At 44.5% G+C, this 20,430-nt stretch overlaps 1 protein-coding gene across 1 annotated transcript in view; it reads left to right on the top strand.

Annotated features, from left to right (window-relative positions):
- The window catches only part of PLXNB3 (plexin B3), a 93,999-nt gene that overhangs the window by 22,667 nt on the left and 50,902 nt on the right, over positions 1-20,430 (top strand). The window contains exons 4-8 of the mRNA XM_087710859.1: positions 12,932-13,057; positions 14,129-14,229; positions 15,260-15,392; positions 15,714-15,870; positions 19,369-19,477. Of these exons, the coding sequence (XP_087566985.1) occupies positions 12,932-13,057; positions 14,129-14,229; positions 15,260-15,392; positions 15,714-15,870; positions 19,369-19,477 (626 nt within the window). The remainder of the gene's footprint in view (positions 1-12,931; positions 13,058-14,128; positions 14,230-15,259; positions 15,393-15,713; positions 15,871-19,368; positions 19,478-20,430) is intronic.

Here is a 20,430-nt window from a genome sequence, read left to right as displayed (position 1 = left end):
CAGGCATCTGAACAAGAGTGTTTTTCTTCTCCTGTTTGACCCTCAGAGCTGCCCCCAAGGTGGGTTAGATTGAGAGATAATGGCAGGCCCCAGGGGACCAAGATAGTGCCACTGGTGGTGAGAATTATACATTTTTTTCCCTCCTCTTTTTCAGCTGCCTGTCTGGGCGAGACTAATTTTGCCAGACGTCTTAGCTCAATGACATAGAGTTGGGGAGAGTCTCTAAATATAAAATGGGAGATAGACCTTGAGCCCATCAAACTCACCTCTGTTGTATGCTCTTAGCCCCATGCCTTCATCCAAAGAGGGAACTGTCTTTAGCCTGCAAGAATCTAAATAACCATTAGTGCCAAGGAAAGCTATAGCAAACTGGAAGATTGGAGGTAGCAAGTGAGAAAAAGCTATCTTGGAAAGCTACCATTGCTCCTGAGCCAGGTGATAATCCAACAATACCATTATCAACCTCTCCAGGATTGAGATTGGCTGTAATAATAGAAACTCTGGATTGAATTGTGCATGATCCTGTACCTCTCCTTCCTCCTTATTATTCAGTGAATTGGGAAAACGTAATGTCTGCCTGAGTCAGGGGTGGGTTCAGTGGTGGGTTTCAAAAATTGTTGAACCTATTCTGTGGGTGTGGCCTCCTTTGTGGGAGTGGCTTGCCACCCATGTGACTGGATGGGAGTGGCTTGCCGCCTATGTGACGGGTTATGAAGATGCCGACGACACTTGTCAGAACCACCTTAAATTACCTCACACACAGCACTGGCATGCATAAGAATATGATGTAAACTTGTTTTTTAAAAGGCATCTTTGGTTTGCGTTAAAACAACTTCAACACACGCAATGTTCTGATTGTACCACAAATGCAGTAATCATCCTTACCTTTCACAGAGGCACTGAGTTTTATAAATATGAGCGTGATAGTGTAGAATAATCATATCCAAGGACCAGTGGTGGGTTTCAAAAAATTTTGGAAGCTCTTCTGTAGGTGTGGCCTGCTTTCCGGGTCCACTGGTGGAACCTCTTCTAACCGGTTCGGTAGATTTGATGAACCGGTTCTACCGAATAGGTGCGAACTGGTAGGAACCCACCTCTGGGTGGGTTCCTGCCAATTCTAACCTCTTCTATAGAAGAGGTTCCACAAATCTATAGTGCCATTTAGAACTGGTTCTAGCCCCCTCCCCCCCGCCCGATGAAGAGCAAGAGGAGGAATTCTGGGAGTTGAAGTCCACAAGTCTTAAAGCTGTCAAGTTTGAACATCCCTGGGGTTTTTTTCCTAAAGGGGTAGGGATGCAAGGGTCTTGTAACTTGACAGCTTTAAGACTTGCCTGCTTCAATGCCAGAGTTCCTGAGCCAACATGACTGGAAGAGGAATTCTGGGAGTTGAAATCCACAAGTCTTAAAGCTGTCAAGTTTGAACACCCCTGGAGGTTTTTTTTCTAAACCGTTAGGGATGCAAGGATCTTGCACCTTGACAGCTTTAAGACTTGCGTGCTTCAAATATCAGTTTCTGAGCCAACATTTTGGTTGCTAAGCAAGAGCATTGTTAAGTGAGTTTCACCACATTTTACAAGTTGGCCACGTCCACCCAGTCACATGACTGCCAAACCACTCCCACTCGGTCACATGGCTGGCAAGCCACTCCCACCCAGTCACATGGTCAGCAAGCCACTCCCACAAAGCAGGCCACACCTACAGAAGAGGTTCTAAAAAAAATTGAAACCCACCACTGGACTCTTGAGTTGTTTTCAAATGTTATCTGATTGTTCTGGACATAAATGTTCCAGCCCTTTTTGCCTACCTAAGGATTCCTGCATATTTCAAAGTCAAGTTTATCTTCCTTACTCTCTTCAGGGAAAACTCCTCTACTGTTCTGTCTTGCAACAGGGAAGCGGAGGCCCTCTTCCCTTTCTCCCACCCACCTTCGACTATCACTACAAGGTGGAAGGTGTCAGTATCTGAACTCTCTTGCCATTGGAGTTCCATTTGAAAGGTTAATCTTGAACCGCCAGGGAGTTGTACTCATGCCTCTCTCTTAACTGATCACTTACAAAGAACTTTTGAAATGACTCTGAGAGCCCATGTTAGAGCAGTTTTTGGTTCCACCACAAATGCGCGAACGACAAAAGCGCGTCTGACTAAACCGCGCCGACAAAACCGCGCCGACGAATGAGCGCTGAAGCACGCCGACAACAGTGCGCCGACAGAAGTGTGCTGTAACATAACCCTAAACCTAACCCTAAACCTAACCCTAAACCTAACCCTAAACCTTACCTTAACTTAAATTGCGCTTCTGTCAGCGCGCTGTTGTCGGCGCACTTTTGACATTGTGGTTTTAGCGCCGCGGTTTTGTCGGCGCGCTTTTGACGTTCGTGCTTTTGTCTTGCCACGCAGTTTTTATGTACCCTGCGGAATATTGATCCTGGACATACTGGTCTTGGTTTATTCCAGACCTCCCCAACTTAGTTTTTTCCCCGCCTGGACTCTTGATTTTGTCTCTTGGTGATGTTCTGATATTTTTATCCAAGCTGATAGATTATTATTTCTATTTATATTGCTATGCCTTGGTTTCTCATAGTCTCAATTCAGTTTTCTCTTGTTTCCCACGTGTTCCTTTTTTTGTGTACGTTCTATCTTTCTTTTTTTTTCTTTTTTTATTGAAAATTTTGAAAAAATAAACTTTTACAAATATTTACCTCCCTCCCCCTACCCTCCCCACCCAACCCCCCCAACCTTTCCCCCCCCCCAGACTTCCCAGAACCAATACAGGGTATAAATCTTTAACAAAAACATTCTAAAATAAACTTTTAAAAAAAGTTAGTATCCCCTTTCATTTGAGCTTCAACTCCTCTTTGCTAGGCTAGCTCTAAACAGATTATATCATTCCTTGTTTCTTCAGTCATAAGCTATCTGGAATTTCTTAGTCCCATATTTATTTTGAGTATACTCAATCCATCTTCTCCACTCCAGTTTATATCTCTCATTTGAATGGTCCTTGAGATATGCTGATATTTTAGCCATCTCTGCTAGGTTTGTTACTTTTAATGTCCATTCTTGAATAGTAGGCAAATCTTCCTTCTTCCAGTATTGCGCCACCAACAGTCTTGACGTTCTATCTTTCTTATATGCAGAGGTGGTATTCAGCAGATTCTGACCAGTTCTGAAGAACCGGTAATGGAAATTTTGAGTAGTTCGGAGAACCGGTAAATACCACCTCTGACTGGCCCTGCCCCCATCTATTCTCTGCCTCCCGAGTCCCAGCTGATCCGGAGGGAATGGGGATTTTGCAGTATCCTTCCCCTACCACGCCCACCAAGCCATGCCTAGCAAGCTATGCCCACAGTAAAAACTTTTGAATTCCACCACTGAATACAGTGGCGGATTAAGGCTCACTGTTGTCCTAAGCCCTGTCAAATTTTGGTGCCCCACCTCCTTTGTACATACCTTCATTGGTTTTTTTCTTTTTCTTTCTCAACTTTGTGGTGCCCCCTTAGGGCCTGGTGCCCTAAGCACATGCTTAGCCTGCTCCATGGTTAATACACCACTGCTTTATATACTATACTGTGGTTCTCTCTTCTCCAGCTTGACTTTCGGGGAGAGACACGCTCCAATCAAATGCCAGTTTGATTCTTTTCTGTCCTTCCTTTCATTTTAGCTTTTTGGGGGGTAGGAAAAGAAGTAGTGAGAAAATACGGGACTCCTGTAAGTGGCAAGATAATGCCATATCTGAGTGAGGTGGAGGGATTGCACAATAAAAGCCTCATCTGGAATTACCCTTGGCTACCTTTTTCTTTTAACCTTCCATTGTTTGACTGCTTATCTCAATTCTTTGTTTGCTGTTTAAAACCCTTTCTGCCCTACATAACTGAATTACTCATTCCTCATCTTCCTTCTTCCCCCTTGGTGCCTCTTTTCTTTGGAACTTACCCCCAACATGCATTTTTTCCCCCAGAAATACTTAGTACCTCCGGAGGAGAAATGTGTCTTTTTCTGAGCGCTTAATCTCTGCCTCCTTTCTTTACCGTATTTTAAGACATCCCTCCTACCAATAATTTTGCCTGTAATTTTGGGTTTTTTTTATTGCAACCATACGAAAGGCTGTATCTGTTTGAAACTGATTTGTTTCAAAGTGCCTATTTGCGAATAAATATTTTAAGTGGAAAAATATTACCTCTCTAGGCTGGTTTTACCACTCTATTTGTGATTTTACAAAATAATGAATGCATATTGAAATATAGGTGAAAACCGGATTGCTTGCTCTAGGTACTAAGTCTGGGAAAGTTTTTTCTAAATGCCTAAGTGTGTATTTTAATGCATAAATATGCATAATTCTGGCTATAGGCTGAACCAGAAATACGTAGATCCAATCTTGGTGTTGCTAAATCCCAAGATATTTCACCCTTCCTCCTACCTGTCCAGAGCATTGTATAGGTAAAGGTGAAGCTTCCCCTCACATATATGTGCTAGTCATTCCCAACTCTAGGGGGCGGTGCTCATCGTTTCAAAGCCGAAGAGCCAGCACTGTCCAAAGACGTCTCCGTGGTCATGTGGCCAGCATGACTAAACGTCGAAGGCGCACGGAGCGCTGTTACCTTCCCACCAAAGGTGGCCCCTATTTTTCTATTTGCATTTTTACGTGCTTTTGAACTGCTAGGTTGGCAGAAGCTGGGACAAGTAATGGGAGCTCACTGCGTTACTCAGCCCTAGGGTTTCGAACAGCCAAACTGGCAACCTTTGTGATTGATAAGCTCAGCGTCTTAGTCACTGAGCCACCGTATCCTTAGAGCGTTATATATATGAAGTTTATTTTTATCCTGTTTTATCCTTAAAGTTTGAAGTAGATTTATGCTGAGAAAGGATGGCTAAGCTTCTTATGTGTTATAAATAAATGTGTTTGGGTTCGTTCTGGGTAAGCATGTTTAATTCAGCTAATTGTGGTTTTGTAAATCATGGTTTGGGGCTTAACATATTAAATGCACCCAGGTTGGTTCAGTAAATCACCTCTTAGCATAAAGTGATCTTCATGACTTAGATAGGAAGTGAACTGGTGGCTCTCTTAGGGTGAAACTACCATAGTTAGCCCGGAATCTAATCTAGTAGAACTTTCAATAGGACTCACTTCAAAGTGAGCATATAGAATTGAAGAATTAGTTAACATCATATTAACATTGATTGTTAGCTTCTAAGCCTCTCAAACGTAATATTGTATTGTATTGTATTGTATTTATTTGTCTTGTATGCTGCCCACTCCCGAAGGACTCCGGGCGGCTCACAATAGACAAGGGAAGGGGGAAGACTAGACAAAGACAACACTTTAAAAACAAAACCACAACATTCACAATTTCCGCGGGCTGGATGTTTCACAGGCCCCCCGGCCTGCTGGAGCAGCCAGGACTTGGTGGCTTTGCGGAAAGCCGGGAGGGTCGTAAGGGTCCGGATCTCGACAGGGAGATCATTCCAGAGGGCTGGAGCTGCAACAGAGAAGGCTCTCCCCTGGGGGGTCGCCAGCCGACATTGGCTGGCGGATGGGATCCGGAGGAGACCTAACCTGTGAGATCTGATCGGTCTATGGGAGGTAATCGGCAGGAGGCGGTCTCTCAGGTAGCCAGGTCCGATGCCATGTAGGGCTTTATAGGTAGCGACCAGCACCTTGAAGCGGATTCGGAGACTAATGGGTAGCCATTAATGTTTTCTCTTTACTTGCAAAGTCTTGTTAAAATGTATGAGAAAAAAAAACTATGGGGCACTTAAATATTACAGTGAAGCCTTGTTTTAATGAACTAATTTGGAAGAGGTATACCTGTTATTCCTAATGTCCCCTATGTTACTTTTGAGAATGAGGTTTGTTTATTAGATTTTTATCCTGCCTTTATTACTTTATAGGTAACTCAAGGGATTGAATACACATAATGCTCCTTCCTCCTTCAGTTTTCTCCACAACAACCTTATGAAGTGGGTTGGTTGAGTTTGATTTTTATCCTGCCTTTATTACTTTATAGGTAACTCAAGGGATTGAACACACATAATGCTCCTTCCTCCTTCAGTTTTCTCCACAACAACCTTGTGAAGTTGGTTGGTTGAGTTTGATTTTTATCCTGCCTTTATTACTTTATAGGTCAGTGTTTTTCAACCACTGTGCCGCGGCACACTAGTGTGCCGTGACATAGTGTAAGGTGTGCCGTGGGAAAAACACTTTATATATAGTCAATATAGGCACAGAGTTAAATTTTTTTAACATTTTCTAATGGTGGTGTGCCTCGTGATTTTTTTCATGAAAAAAGTGTGCCTTTGCACAAAAAAGGTTGAAAAACACTGTGATAGGTAACTCAAGGGATTGAACACACATAATGCTCCTTCCTCCTTCAGTTTTCTCCACAACAACCTTGTGAAGTGGGTTGGTTGAGTTTGAGTGATTGGCCCAAAGTCACCCAGCTGGCTTTCGTGCCTAAAGTGGGATTAGTGGGATTAGAATTCACCATCTCCTAGTCTGCACTTTAACCACTACATCATATTCTCATATTCATTCTCATTCTCATTCTCTCTCTTTCTCTCTCTCTCTCTTTCTCTCTCCCTCCCTCTCTCCCTCTCTCTCTCCCTCTCTCCCTCTCTCTCTCTCCCTCTCCCTCTCTCCAATTACTTAAGAGAGCATTCCTTGCAAACCCAGTAACATTACAGAATGAGAGAGTGCTTGAGGCATAAACATGCCTTGCTCCACAAACACACCAGTCTATGCACACAGCTCTTATCTGGCCAGGCTTTCCCACACAAAGGCCTACCTTGCATTGATGTGTTCCTCATTGCCGCCGCCGCCTTCCTGCCTGCTCATAAAGCACTTTTGTAAATTTATGGCTGAGATTGCTGTCGATAGAAAACTGTGTAGGAAAGATCGCCAGTGGCTACCCTTGCAGTTTTTTGCTTGGGAAAAAAAAATCCCTCAGATTAATATCTCCCAGCGCTGCATTTCAGAATAAAGCAAAACCTTGATTTAACAGACCTCCCCACACCCTCATTTAGAAAAGGCTGGGTTTTACAATCGACCAAATATCCATCCAGGCTCCCTCTTCAAATAATGGATAAATCTATTGCATCTGGAGTAGTTTAGAGAAGGCAAGTTAAATGATCTTCATTTTACGACCTTCATGAAAAATGTATACAATTTCTGTGATGATTTGCAATTGATGCCTGTTATATCATTTACATCAATTATGTAAATTCAGGATATGGCAGAACTTACATTATTTGCAGAATGACATCATGATATAGATTAGATAAATCACCAGAATAACATGCTTTCACATTTAACGGACATTTGGGAATAACAGACATATACCTCTGCCCAATTAGCTCATTAAAAGATGGCTTCACTGTAATATTTAAGTGCCCAGTACTTTTCTCTCATATATTTTAACAGGGCTTTGCAAGTAAAGAGAAAATATTGTCATATTTCATAGGTTTGGAAGCTAACAATCAAGGGTAACTTTTTGTGGCAGGCACCTTAAAGGCATGTTGGTCACCAACATGACCCGACAAATGCGCGCCCGACAAATGCGTGGCGACAAAACCGTGACGTAGAAAGTGCGCCCACTAAAGCGCGCCCACAAAACCGCGCCCACAAAAGCGTGATTAGGGTTTTTAGGTTAGAGTTAGGGTTAGGGTTAGGGTTAGGTTTAGGGTAAGGGTTAGGGTTAGGGTTGCTAACGTTGTTTTCGCGTCCCACTATGTTGTTTGCTGATGGCACGTTTTTGTCGGCGCGCATTTGTTGACACGCTTTGGTGGGCGCGCTTTTGACGTCTCGATTTTGTCGCCGCGATTTTGTCGGCATGCATTTGTCGGGCGCACATTTGTCAGTGAACCGGTCACCAAATCCCATAAGCGTTGGTTAGAGATGGAGGTCTACCCCATTTTAAGACCTGTTTGGACAATACTAGGCATGGAAGTAGAAAGTATATGAAATGAGCTAGGATAAATTACACCTAGCACCCTTTACGAGCTGGATAAAGCATAGAAACTGTGAATCCACAGCCAGAAAAAGAAGAATATCGTGACAAATTATACTGTAGAACAGTGATCCCAAAAACATGGAATGGAATTCTTACACCACACCATGCTTTGCTGAACAAGCTACAAAGACTGTTTTCATATCTCAGTCTAAACCATAAGCTATCATTCACAAATCACAATGGCTGGATTCATACAATCAACGAAAATGCAGACCAAGCAAACATATGATGTGAAACTAGTCTGTATGGCAGGGGTGGGTTTCAACCGGTTCGTGGCAGTCCCCGCGAACTGGTTGGTCTGCGAACCCGGAAGTAAGTAACTTCCGGGAACGGCGAAGGGCGCACCTGCCCGTGCTCCTTACCCGGTTTTGACGAGTTCTGCATTTCCACGCATGCACAGGATGCATACAGCGCCTGCGCGATCCTCCAGGAGCAGCTGGAGCATCGCACAGACGCTAGTATGCATGCGTGCGCTGCGCATGTGCACGAGGACGCCGCTGGCCCCGTTCCAACCGAACCGGTTGGAACGGGGCGAGAAACCCACCCCTGCTGTATGGGTAAAAAAATTGAAATGCAATAAATCTGTAATGTAGCATTTATCTTACTTACAAACTCAGAATCAACAGCAGTTAAAAGGATCACAGTTAGAAGGCTTCACTACCGTCAGTCAAAGGTGTCAAAATCTGGTTGATTGATCAGGCTAGTGGTTTTATAGCTTCAGATGACTGTGCAGTCTAGATCCAAAGTAAACAATACAAATATTTGGAAGAACATCCATAAACCTAGCCAATATATCTAGTGGAGCAATACTTTTAGCAACCCATATAGACGGATTGTCTCCAGACCCTCTGCCTCTCAATGGTGCACTCGTTGTCATAACTGAACCCATTCAGCAGCTGCTGGTCATCGTCCTCTGTTTTTCCCCTTCAACTTTTCCCAATATTTTTATGGATTTCCCAAGAGCACGGTGCCTTCGCATCCCATGTCCACAATACAATACACTGTCCCTGATCATTTGTGTTTTGAGTAAAAATTCTGATCAAACTGATCTACGAACCAACAGAAATTATTGAAAATTGTACAACGTCAGGATTTATCAACTTCTATTTTCCCTAACCCTAGCCTTTCTGATGTTTAAGACTCTTTATTTCCAAGTGGTTTGTCACTAAAATTTGATCGGTGGTTTGCTAGTGAGATTTGATGGACAGGACGATAGCACTTTTGGAAATATGCCAAGAGATGCCTTGAAGTATATGAATGGACAGGACCCTAGACTGAAACGGCCTCACTTGTTTTCTTTCTTTAATTTCTATGAAGGTGTCTTAATTTTCATTTTATATTCCTTTGAGAGCTGAGCTCTTTCAGGGAAATGCCTTGCAAGTACAAAACTTTGTTCCACTAAAGCGTACAGTAAAGTGAAAACACTTCAAATTGCCCTGTTTGTGTTAATATGAGCTGTTATGAGATGCAGTAGTGTAAAAGCGTGACCCGACAAATGCGCGCTCGACTAAAGCGCGCCGACGAAACTGCGGCGGCAAAACCACGATGTCATCAACGCGCCGACAACAGCGCGCCGACAGAAGCGCAATTTAAGTTAAGGTAAGGGTTAGGTTCAGGGTTAATTTTAGGGTTAGGATTAGGGTTAGGTTTAGGGTTAGGTTTAGGGTTAGGTTTAGGGTTAGGTTTACAGTGCGCTTCTGTCGGCGTGCTGTTGTCGGCGCGCTTCATCGCTTATTTGTGGGCGCGGTTTAGAACTCACAGTTTTGTCACCGCGGTTTAGTCGGGCGCGCTTTTATCGGTCGCCCTTTTGTCAGTGAACCGTGTAAAAGAATACTGATTGGGTGGGGCACAGCCGTGCAAACAAAGCCCTTTCTCTTTTGCATGTGTGCATGACATCAAATGCACACAGGGAATGGGGGGCTTTGATTATGCTGCCAAATGTCTGTCTTTTTTTATTTGATTTGATTTGATTGCACTTCTATGCCGCCCTATTCCCAGAGGGACTCAGGGCAGCTCACAAACCAAAGTAAGGGGGGGGGAATACAAACAGAAGGAAAGACAATGGACAAACAACTACAACAATTAAAAAAAAAACAATCAACAACCACACAATTCGAGCCGGGGCGGGGAACTCATCAGCCCCAGGCCTGTCGGAACAGCCAGGTTTTAAGGGCTTTGCCGAAAGCCTGAAGGGTGGTGATAGTCCGAATCTCCATGGGGAGCTCGTTCCAGAGGGCCGGAGCAGCCACAGAGAAGGCCCTCCTCCGGGTAGTAGCCAAGCGGCATTGGCCAGTAGATGGAATTCGGAGGAGGCCTAATCTGTGGGATCTAATGGGTCTATTGGAGGTAATTGGAGGTAATTGTCAGCAGGCAGTCTCTCAAGTACCCAGGTCCAATACCATTTTAAAACCTCTATTCTGCAAAGCTAGTTTATAACCTAAAAACTGGAGCTTGGGTGTCAACCATATATTTCTCCTTACAACTAACTAAACAAACAAGAAACAGGAAAAGGTTGCATGTCTTGGGGCGGAGAAATGGAGCTTCTGTTGTTCGCTTCAGTACATCAATTCATCCGTTTTTCAGACACCACCAGAATGGCTGGTCCTACTGCAAATTTGAGGTGCGGTGTCTGCTCCAGGCGTCACTTGTTGGGGGTGTTATTCAGGGACAGCAAACGTCATTATTTAGTTTTGCTACCATGGGGAGAGTGTCTTCATTTAGATCTTTAGCCTTAATTTCTCGGTTCCACCACAAAACCGCATTCGACTAAAGCGCGCATGATGAAACCGCATACCTGACGTCAACACAGCGCAACGAAAAAAGCACGCTGTGAGTGCTAAAGCTAAAAATAACCCCTAAACCCAAACCTAACCCCCCTAAACCTAACCCTAAACCTAACCCTTAACCTAACGCTAAACCTAACCCTAACCCTTAACCTAACCCTAACCCTAACCCTAACCCTTAACCTAACCCTAAACCTAACCATAACACTTAACCTAACCCTAACCCTAACCCTAAACCTAACCCTTACCTTAACTTGAATCGGCTTGCTTTCAAAGCGCTTTTTAAAGCGCCCTTTTTTCTCCGCGGTCGCTGTTGTCGCGCTGCTGATGACGTCAGCGACGCGGTTTAATCGGGCGCGCTTTAGTGGACCGTGGTTTTGTCGTGCCACGAATTTCTCTCCTTGATATCTTTCAGCTGGAAGGGATAGTTTTGGTTTTTAGGCAGTTCAGGTAAAAGAAGCACCTGTGTACATCTATGCATTTCATAATTATTTTTTCCAAGCAGTTTCAGGATGCTTTAGCACATATGGTTTATATTTGTTTTACGGAGTTTTCCCACTCACCACTCAGTTTAGGGTGGCGTACATCATAAATGTAAATCATCAACCCTGCTCACTGTAACCTGCCCAACAACTCATTTTAAAGGCCATTAGTCCATTTTTCAGAACTGTCTTTCTCAGAGTGCCTCTTTCCAGTTGTGCCAGAACCATCCCACTCCCATCATTTGTACACGACACTGAGAGCGACCATTCGAGAAAAGCGGTTCCAGGGAATCACGGAACATCACAACTGTGGCTAGCACACCTTCAAATCACACCTGGAAAACTCTTTTAGTTTTAAATGGAATTTAAAATAGCTACTGAAAAGAAGGGCAGACTAATGTGCAGTTATATGTCCCTTGAAAACAAGTCTGTCCTGCTAGCCCACCATAATACCTATTTACAGAACCTCTAGTCCTGATTTAGGCACAAAGTCAGCTGCGTGACCTTGGGCCAGTCCTCTCTTTCTCAGCGCTAGGAAGCAGGCAAAGGTAAACCCACTTCTGAAATCTTGCCAAAAAAAACCTGAAGGAACTTGTTCAAGCAGTTGCCAGAAGAGGGGAGAAAGAAAGAGATAGAAGAGAAGAGGAGAGAGAGAGAGAGAGAGAGAGAGAGAGAGAGAGAGAGAGAGAGAGAGATTTTCAAATAATTTTTTTATCAATTTCATATATACATTCACAATTATATGATCACATAACTGTTATTAATAATATGTATTTATAACAATTTTTTCCCTACAGTTGACAATATACTTGAAGATTGCTTTCTTACCATCCCATAGATCCATCTTATCTTACAACGGTCCTACTTCTTCTTCCCTCCCTCCCTCTTTCCTTCCCTCGTTTCTTCTCTCCTTCCTTCCCTTCTTCTCTCCTTCCCTCCTTCCTTCCCTCCTTCTTCCTTCCTTCCCTCCTTTCTTCTCTCCTTCTCTCCTTCCTTTCCCCCTTCTTTCCTCCTTCCTTCCCCCCTTCCTTCTCTCCTACATTCCCTCCTTCCTTCCCTCCTTTCTTCTCTCCTTCCTTCCCTCCTTCCTTCCCTCCTTCTTCCTTCCCTCCTTTCTTCTCTCCTTCTCTCCTTCCTTTCCCCCTTCCTTTCCTCCTTCCTTCCCCCCTTCCTTCTCTCCTACATTCCCTCCTTCCTTCCCTCCTTCCTTCTCTCCTTCCTTCCCTCCTTCCTTCCCTCCTTCTTCCTTCCTTCCCTCCTTTCTTCTCTCCTTCTCTCCTTCCTTTCCCCCTTCCTTTCCTCCTTCCTTCTCCCCTTCCTTCTCTCCTACATTCCCTCCTTCCTTCCCTCCTTTCTTCTCTCCTTCTCTCCTTCCTTCCCTCCTTCAAATAATTTATTATATGGTTTTCAAATAATATAACAACCGGTTCTCTGCCCTAATGGTTTCTTCCAACAACCAGTTCACCAAACTGCTCAGAAAGTTAAAAACCAGTTCTCCCAAGTGGTGCAAAGGGTGGGAGGCATCCACACCTACCTGTACTAGGAATTATTAGTTGGGGTTTTGGGGAACTGAAACCCATGCGCATCTTGATGGCTTCACATTAGAGACTGCTGTGCTCAGGACCTTGAGAACAGGCAGTGATGCTTCTATTATTTTATTTAGGTTTACCTGAATGGCTCGGTGGCACAGGTCTACAGCACGATGCCCACTGGTCAGAATTCTCCTGTCAACTCAGATCTGCTACTGAACAGCAGCGGGGCCTACCTATATGTGATGACAGCTTCACAGGTGATCCATCAGCTTGTTACTGTTTCCCATCTGTTTGTCAGGCAGGAAATTCTGAATTATATCTGGGCTTGTTGTTTTCTTCTTCTGCCTGGGAGTATTTTTTTAAAAAATATATTAAAAAAAATATGTGAAAAATACAGCATAGGTTGCTGTGTGTATATTTTCCATTAGCTCAGAGGTAAATTATTTCCCTTTGTTAGATTATTGTATTATAGGGTTGATCCCTGCCTTTGGCAACCAACATGTCTCCAGAATTCTTTTTTTTTTCTTTTTGATTTACACTCCAGCTTAACACCGGCAACTATACCAGAAACTTTTATCCAGATCGGTCCCAACCAAATTAGAAGCCGCTCCTTTTATCCCTTACCCTTAGCCCATTTCTTTGTTAAATCTTTCGTCTGCCTTTATAACTCTTGAAATTCTGCCAAAATAAACCGGCAAGCCTTGTATTTAGAAGAGATTTGCCATTTATATAGTCTGGTAGCAGTGGTGGGTTTCAAATTTTTTTTGAACCTACTCTGTGGGTGTGGCCTCCTTTGTGGGAGTGGCTTGTTGGCCATGTGACCTGGTGGGAGTGGCTTGCCGGCCATGTGTTCTCTCTCTCTCTCTCTCTCTCCTTCCTTTTGTCTCTCTGTCCCTTTTTCCTTTTTTTCTTTCATCTCTCTCTCACTTTTTCTTTCTTTTTTTCTTTCTTTTTTTCTTTCTTTTTTTCTTTTTTTATTTCTTTCTTCCTTCCTTTCTTTCTCTTTCTCTTTCTCTCTCTGTGTGAGTCTGTCTGTCTGTCTGTCTGTCTGTGTGTGTGTCAGTGGTGGGTTTCCAAAATTTTTGGAACCTCTTCTGTAGGTGTGGCCTGCTTTCTGGTGGAACCTCTTCTAACCGGTTCGGTAGATTTGACGAACCGGTTCTACCGAATAGGTGCAAACTGGTAGGAACCCACCTCTGTCTGGTAGAAAACTTGAGGCAAATCAGGTAGATTCTCCTGCTTGTGTTTGAGGTAAAAGTACAATCTGAATAACTTTCTCTATCCACATAAATACAATCTGTAATAATATATTGTTCACTCTAACTCAGGTGTCCAAGATCCCAGTCTCAGAATGCCCTAATTTCGAAGACTGTACCTCGTGCCTGCATGCGGAAGACCCCTTTTGTGGCTGGTGTGTCCTACAGAGCAGGTGGGCCTGTGATGAGATTCAAGATTCAAGATTTAATGAATTTGTATGCCACCCAATCCCGAAGGACTCCGGGCGGCTTACATAAAAACAGTTTTAAAAATACTAAAAAATTTAGAATACAAAGACAGAGCAAGTTAAAAGAACACAACATGCACTCAACCTTAGTGGGGCTGGAACTCAATCAAGGGTCAACAGCCCCAGGCCTGCCGGAAAAGCCAGGTCTTAGTAGACTTTCGGAAGGCCGAGAGAGTGGGGAGGGTCCAGATCTCGGGGGGTAGATCGTTCCATAGGGCCGGGGCAGCTACAGAGAAGGCTCTCTCCCGAGGAGCCGCCAGACGACATTGTCTAGTCGACGGCACCCGGAGAAGGCCCACCCTGTGAGATCTTATCTGACACTGGGAGGTATGTGGCAGGAGGCGGTCTCGTAGATATCCAGGTCCTAGGCCATGTAGGGCTTTAAAGGTGATAACCAGCACCTTGAAGCGCGTTCGGAGACCAATAGGGAGCCAGTGCAGCTCGCGGAGGATAGGCGTAACATGGGTGTATCTCGGTACACCCAGTATCGCTCGTGCGGCTGCATTCTGGACCAATTGTAGTCTCCGAACACTTTTCAGGGGCAGCCCAATGTAGAGCGCGTTACAGTAGTCGAGTCTTGAGGTGACGAGGGCCTGAGTGACCATTTGGAGTGCCTCCCGGTCCAGGTAGGGCCACAACTGGTGCACCAGGCGAACCTGGGCAAAAGCTCCCCTGGTCACAGCTGACAAGAGAGCGTATAATATGAAGTGGGGTTGTTTTAAAGGAAGAGAGATGGGAGTCTGACAGAGTTGTACAATGCCATGTTCCATTGCTAACTGAACCATGGTCTGTTAAATTCAATCCAATTGCCTGAATGCACTCAACACACTGGAATCATAAATCAACTACGCTGGCTGGGTTTACAGAATGCACAGAATAAATAGCCAGTCTTATTTTAGCCTAGCATGTTGTATAAACCCAGCTTCTTTCTCTTCATCTCTAATATGATTGGCAGGTGTACCCGGAAATTGGAATGTGAACGCCATGAGCTGGCCAATCACTGGCTCTGGAGTTATGGAGATGAGAGCCAGTGCTTGAGAGTGGAACAAATTCTACCAGCCAATCAGAGTCGAGAAACACAGACAGAGGTGCGTGAAACAGCAGGAAACTTGAGAAGCGGATTTATTATGATTTAGCAACTGATCTATCCATCGTCCTATAAATATTTGCACATGTGAAATGAAACTCTTTGCATTGCTTGGATTAATGGAAAAAAAGGCTGTTTTCTCCCATATGCCCCAAGGTGTTATTCTTAAGAGGGATAATGCATGAATTACAATATCTCGCTCAAATTTATAAAATGCTTTGTCTTCCAAAGTTGTAATGTTGAAGGGTTAAATCACATTTAAACCAAAGACCTCAATGGCCTTGTATTCCAAGAAAATATATGTGTTTCCTGTCCTACTCAGATCTCCTTGATGGTCCCCAATCTCCCTGCACTGGGTGAAGGAGAGTATTACCACTGTGCTTTCGGGACTCAAAAAAGCCAGGCCCAGCTTCAAGATTCTTGGATCCGCTGCTTATCACCTGTTCCTGAGCAGGTGCCACCTATCCAAGAAGGCAAAGGTAAGCACGGGGCTTGTGTGTGGCTCCTATACTGAGTGCATTACATTCTGATGCTATTTAATAAGGGAGGTTTTAGCCAGAATGCAGTGGAGATGCAGTGATAGAAAGACTATAGTATGTACCTAGATACACCCATGTTACACCTATCCTCCGCGAGCTGCACTGGCTCCCCATTGGTCTCCGGACGTGCTTCAAGGTGCTAGTCGTTACTTTTAAAGCCCTTCATGGTTTAGGACCTGGCTACCTGAGAGACCGCCTCCTGCCATTTACCTCCCAACAACCAATAAGATCACACAGATTGGGCCTCCTCCGGGTGCCGTCGGCCGGTCAATGTCGGTTGGTGGGTCCCCAGGGAAGGGCCTTCTCTGTAGCTGCTCCGGCCCTATGGAACGACCTCCCCGTAGAGATCCGGACCCTCACCACTCTTCCGGCCTTCCATGAAGCTACGAAGACCTGGCTGTTCCAGCAGGCCTGGGGCTGTTGATTAGTATCCAGCCCCACTCCAACTGTATGCATGTTGTTGATATTTTTAGCACTTGTATTTTATCTTAAAATTTTAATGTATGTTTGTCTTCCCTGTAAGCCGCCCAGAGTCCCAATGAGAGTGGGCGGCATACAAATACTAATAAATTGGAAATTGGAAATTGGTATCCTAGTGGAAAAGCAATTTAGGCTATAACTATATGTCATTTTAATTTAAATAATTTCTCTATCAATTAGAATAGAAGCAACTTTAGCCGATCAAATCCTGCTTTTGGGATTTGGGGCTACATCGCCAGTGAGGGTACTAGAGCAGGCAAACCTATTTTTTCTTATGATATGGTGTCTTGACTGATCATGAGTCCCCAAAACTGGTGTATAAATAAAATGTAGAGTAGAAAATGAGCATCAAACCCTTCTCAAATCAAGCCCGTATGTTGATAGTTGACTTCCCTCAACATCTGCAGTCAGGTCACTGTTAAAATCAGAGCAGCCCTTTGAAAAGTTGCAGCCTTAGTTATTGCTTTCTAGTCATCCACATTAGGATAATGAAATACTTTTATTTAAGGAATGAAATTTCCTTGTCTTCTTCTCCGTTGAGCCCCCCTAGATGCAAAAAAAAAAAATTGCTTAAAAATCATAAGCAACGATTTCATTTACATGATAATTTACTCAGAGTGTTTGCTCCGAGAGCTGTAGTAGAATTAGGGTGTGCAAAGTATTTGCCTGCCTTACTCAGATGGTACAATGGGAGTAGCTTTTAGTGCCAGTAGCAAAATGGGAGTGTGGTGGCCAAGAGGTTAAAGACGCTGAGCTTGTAAGCTGGAAAGCAGGCAGCCTGAGTTCAAGACCTTGAGTGCCACATGGCAGGATGAGTTCCTATTTCTTGCCCCAGCTCCTGCCTACCTAGCAGTTTAAGTAGATTAATAGGTATCCCTTTGGTGGGAAGGTAACAGTGTTCCATGCAGTTTGGCACATAGTCATGCTGGCCAGATGGCCACAGAAAATGTCTTGGGACAAAACTGGCTTCCTTGACTAAGAAACGGAGATGAGTACTCCCCCTCGAGTCAAACGCCACTGGACAAGGAAAATCTTTACCAATAGCAAAGCATTCTCTGTTGTCTAAGGAGACCATTGTGTGATACTCAAACCACCAATGTTATTGCTTTGCCTATTCTTGCAACTGTGCATCTAGAGATAAACCCTTGTAGCCCACCTGTGACCTCTCATAAAGACCTAACAAACTTACAAATGTTTCCAAGCTTTGAACACTTAACAAGAACAATTCTGGTTCTGGTTCTGCTTCCTAGTCTGAGTAGGTCCTTCAGAAGTAAGATTAAGGCTTAGATCTGGCTGAGATTCTATCCTTGCCTATAGTTGTTCCCCTTTGGCTAGAACCTGTTTGATCACTTGCCCATCATTTCATATTTTTTTAAAAAAAATCCAGATCAAGCACTACCAAGTCAGGTGCAAACTTGCTACTCTGGTTTCCCTGTCATGTTGGTTTTCTGTCCAGAGGGACTTCCATGTATGGTGGACCTGCCCAATGTGTCAGTCCTAATGTGCAGCGGGAAGTGGCACAGCCCTCTCATTTGTTTGCTTGTTTATTTATTTATATCCTACTTTGATGGGTGGCTGCACATATGTGCATATTCGAGTTGCACTGGCTACCGATCGGTCTCCGGATACGCTTCAAAGTGCTAGTCGTAACTTATAAAGCCCTTCATGCTATTGGACCTGGGTACTTGAGAGACCGCCTGCTGCCAATTACCTCCCATAGACCCGTTAGATCGCACAGGGTCGGCCTCCTCCGGGTTCCGTCCACCAGCCAATGCCATCTGGCTACCACCCGGGGGAGGGCCTTCTCTGTAGCAGCTCCGGCCCTTTGGAATGAACTCCCCGCGGAGATTCGGACCCTCACCTTTCTCCAGGCCTTCCGGAAAGCCGTTAAAACCTGGCTGTGCCGGCAGGCCTGGGGTTGATGAGTTCCCCTCCCCTCTCGACTTGTATGGCTGTATGACTTTTGTGTATAAATCTGAATCTGAATCTGAATATTCTGTATTCTGGGTTTCAACAGCCTGTTTGTGTTACCTTTCCTGTCCATCTTCAAGATTGCACGTCAAGCTACCTTTGTTGGTTTGGAAGTTACAAAAAACCAAAAAAGTGCTGTTACGAGCTATATTACCATATAATAAATGTATTGGGGCTGCCCTTGAAGAGTGTTCGAAGACTCCAGTTAGTCCAGAACGCAGCCGCGCGAGCGATTGTGGGTGCACCTAGGTACACGCACATTACACCTATCCTCCGCGAGCTGCACTGACTGTCCATTGGTCTCTGGACATGCTTCAAGGTGCTAGTCGTTACTTTTAAAGCCCTGCATGGCATCGGACCTGGCTACCTGAGAGACCACCTCCTGCCAATTACCTCCCAAAGACCAATTAGATCGCACAGACTAGGCCTCCTCCAAATTCCATCTGCCAGCCAATGTCGGCTGGCGACTCCCCGGGGGAGGGCCTTCTCTATTGCAGCTCCGGGCCCTCTGGAACGATCTCCCCGTTGAGATCCGGACCCTTACCATCCTTCCGGCCTTCCGTAAAGCAACTAAGACCTGGCTGTTCTGGCAGGCCTGGGGCTGTTGAATTATCCAGCCCCACTTTAAGTTATGAATGTTGCTGTAATTTTAAATTGTTGTATTGTTTTATATATCCCCCCTCCCTTTTTTATTGTAAGCCGCCCGGAGTCTTCCGAGAGCAGGCGGCATACAAAACTAATAAATAAAATAAATAAATAAATAAATAATAAATAAATAAATTTACATAATATGGTTATGTAGTATACAATGGGCTATAACACGTGTAATTTTCAGAAAAGTCTTTTAGCACAGGGGAAGATATTTCAAGAAGATAAGAAGGCTTGTTTGTACAAGTGTTGTGTGAGCATGTGTGACAAGTTCTCTCTTGCTGGCTACTTGGATGGGGGGGAAATTGACTTAAGGTGCCTTTCCTTTCTCTTCCTCAGACCATGTGACTGTGACGTTAGCTCTGATGTTCCAGGATGTTGTCATAACCTCTCTGGGATTTTCCTTCTACGACTGTAATGCCGTGAGCCAACTCGCTGATTCCACCCCGTGAGCGAATGTTGAGTGGGGATGGAGGCAGGGTGGGGTGGGGACAGGGGTGGGTTTCAACCGGTTCGCAGCGGTCCCTGCGAACCGGTTGGTCGGCGAACCCGGAAGTAAGTAACTTCCGGGAACGGCGAAGGGCCGACTCGTCCGCCCGCGCTCCTTACCCGGTTTTGATGAGTTTTGCGCTTCCACACATGCGCAGGACGCATACAGCACCTGCGCGATCTTCCAGGAGCAGCTGGAGCATCGCACAGACACTAGTACGCATGCGTGCGCTGCGCGTGTGCATGAGGACGCCGCCGGCCCCGTTCCAACCGAACCGGTTGGAACGGGGCGAGAAACCCGCCCCTGGGTGGGGGGGTGGCAAAAGCTGCAGGTTGATGACTAGCAAGAGGCCTTAGATTAAAGCAGCATCGTATCTGTTCTTGCATTAAAATTTTGGATTCCTGCACGTGAAAAGTGGAATACTAATATTTTCTTCTAAAGTGTGCAGGTTATGCAGGTACATCTATATTTCTCATTTTTCATAATTTATCCTGGTGACAAAAATATCATGTGCACACACAGACACACCTTAGAACGTGAAGCCTTCCCCTCCCATCAGTATCAACTTCTTCAGCTACCTCTGAGTCAAAGGTTCAATCTTTGGATTACTTTGCTGCTGGTTCTAAATAGGAGAAACCTACTTATTTAAGAGAAAGACAGATAGGAAGTTCTTCTCAGTAGGCTGAGTTTTTTTTTTAAGAGAGTAACCTCCCTATTTCTTTACAACTCAGTGGGGTGTTGAAAAGGTTTAGGAGATTGAAATTCTAACCATCAACAGGATATGTTTCCTAGAAGTGAACAGAATATTACCAACGTTGCTATGGGGATAGTGGTTGACAAGAGAAAAAAATCAGGTTAAAAATGGGCTGGATTAATCTCTGTTTGGAATGCTGCTGATTTCTCCATGCTAA

This window comes from Thamnophis sirtalis, unplaced genomic scaffold (assembly GCF_051295495.1).
Source record: "Thamnophis sirtalis isolate CommonGarterSnake01/CBP01778 unplaced genomic scaffold, rThaSir2_p1.2 scaffold_3, whole genome shotgun sequence".
In the NCBI taxonomy this organism is placed as follows: Eukaryota; Metazoa; Chordata; class Lepidosauria; order Squamata; family Natricidae; genus Thamnophis; species Thamnophis sirtalis.
Note: the sequence above shows the minus strand (reverse complement) of the source record. Positions and strands in the feature narration are given on the sequence as shown.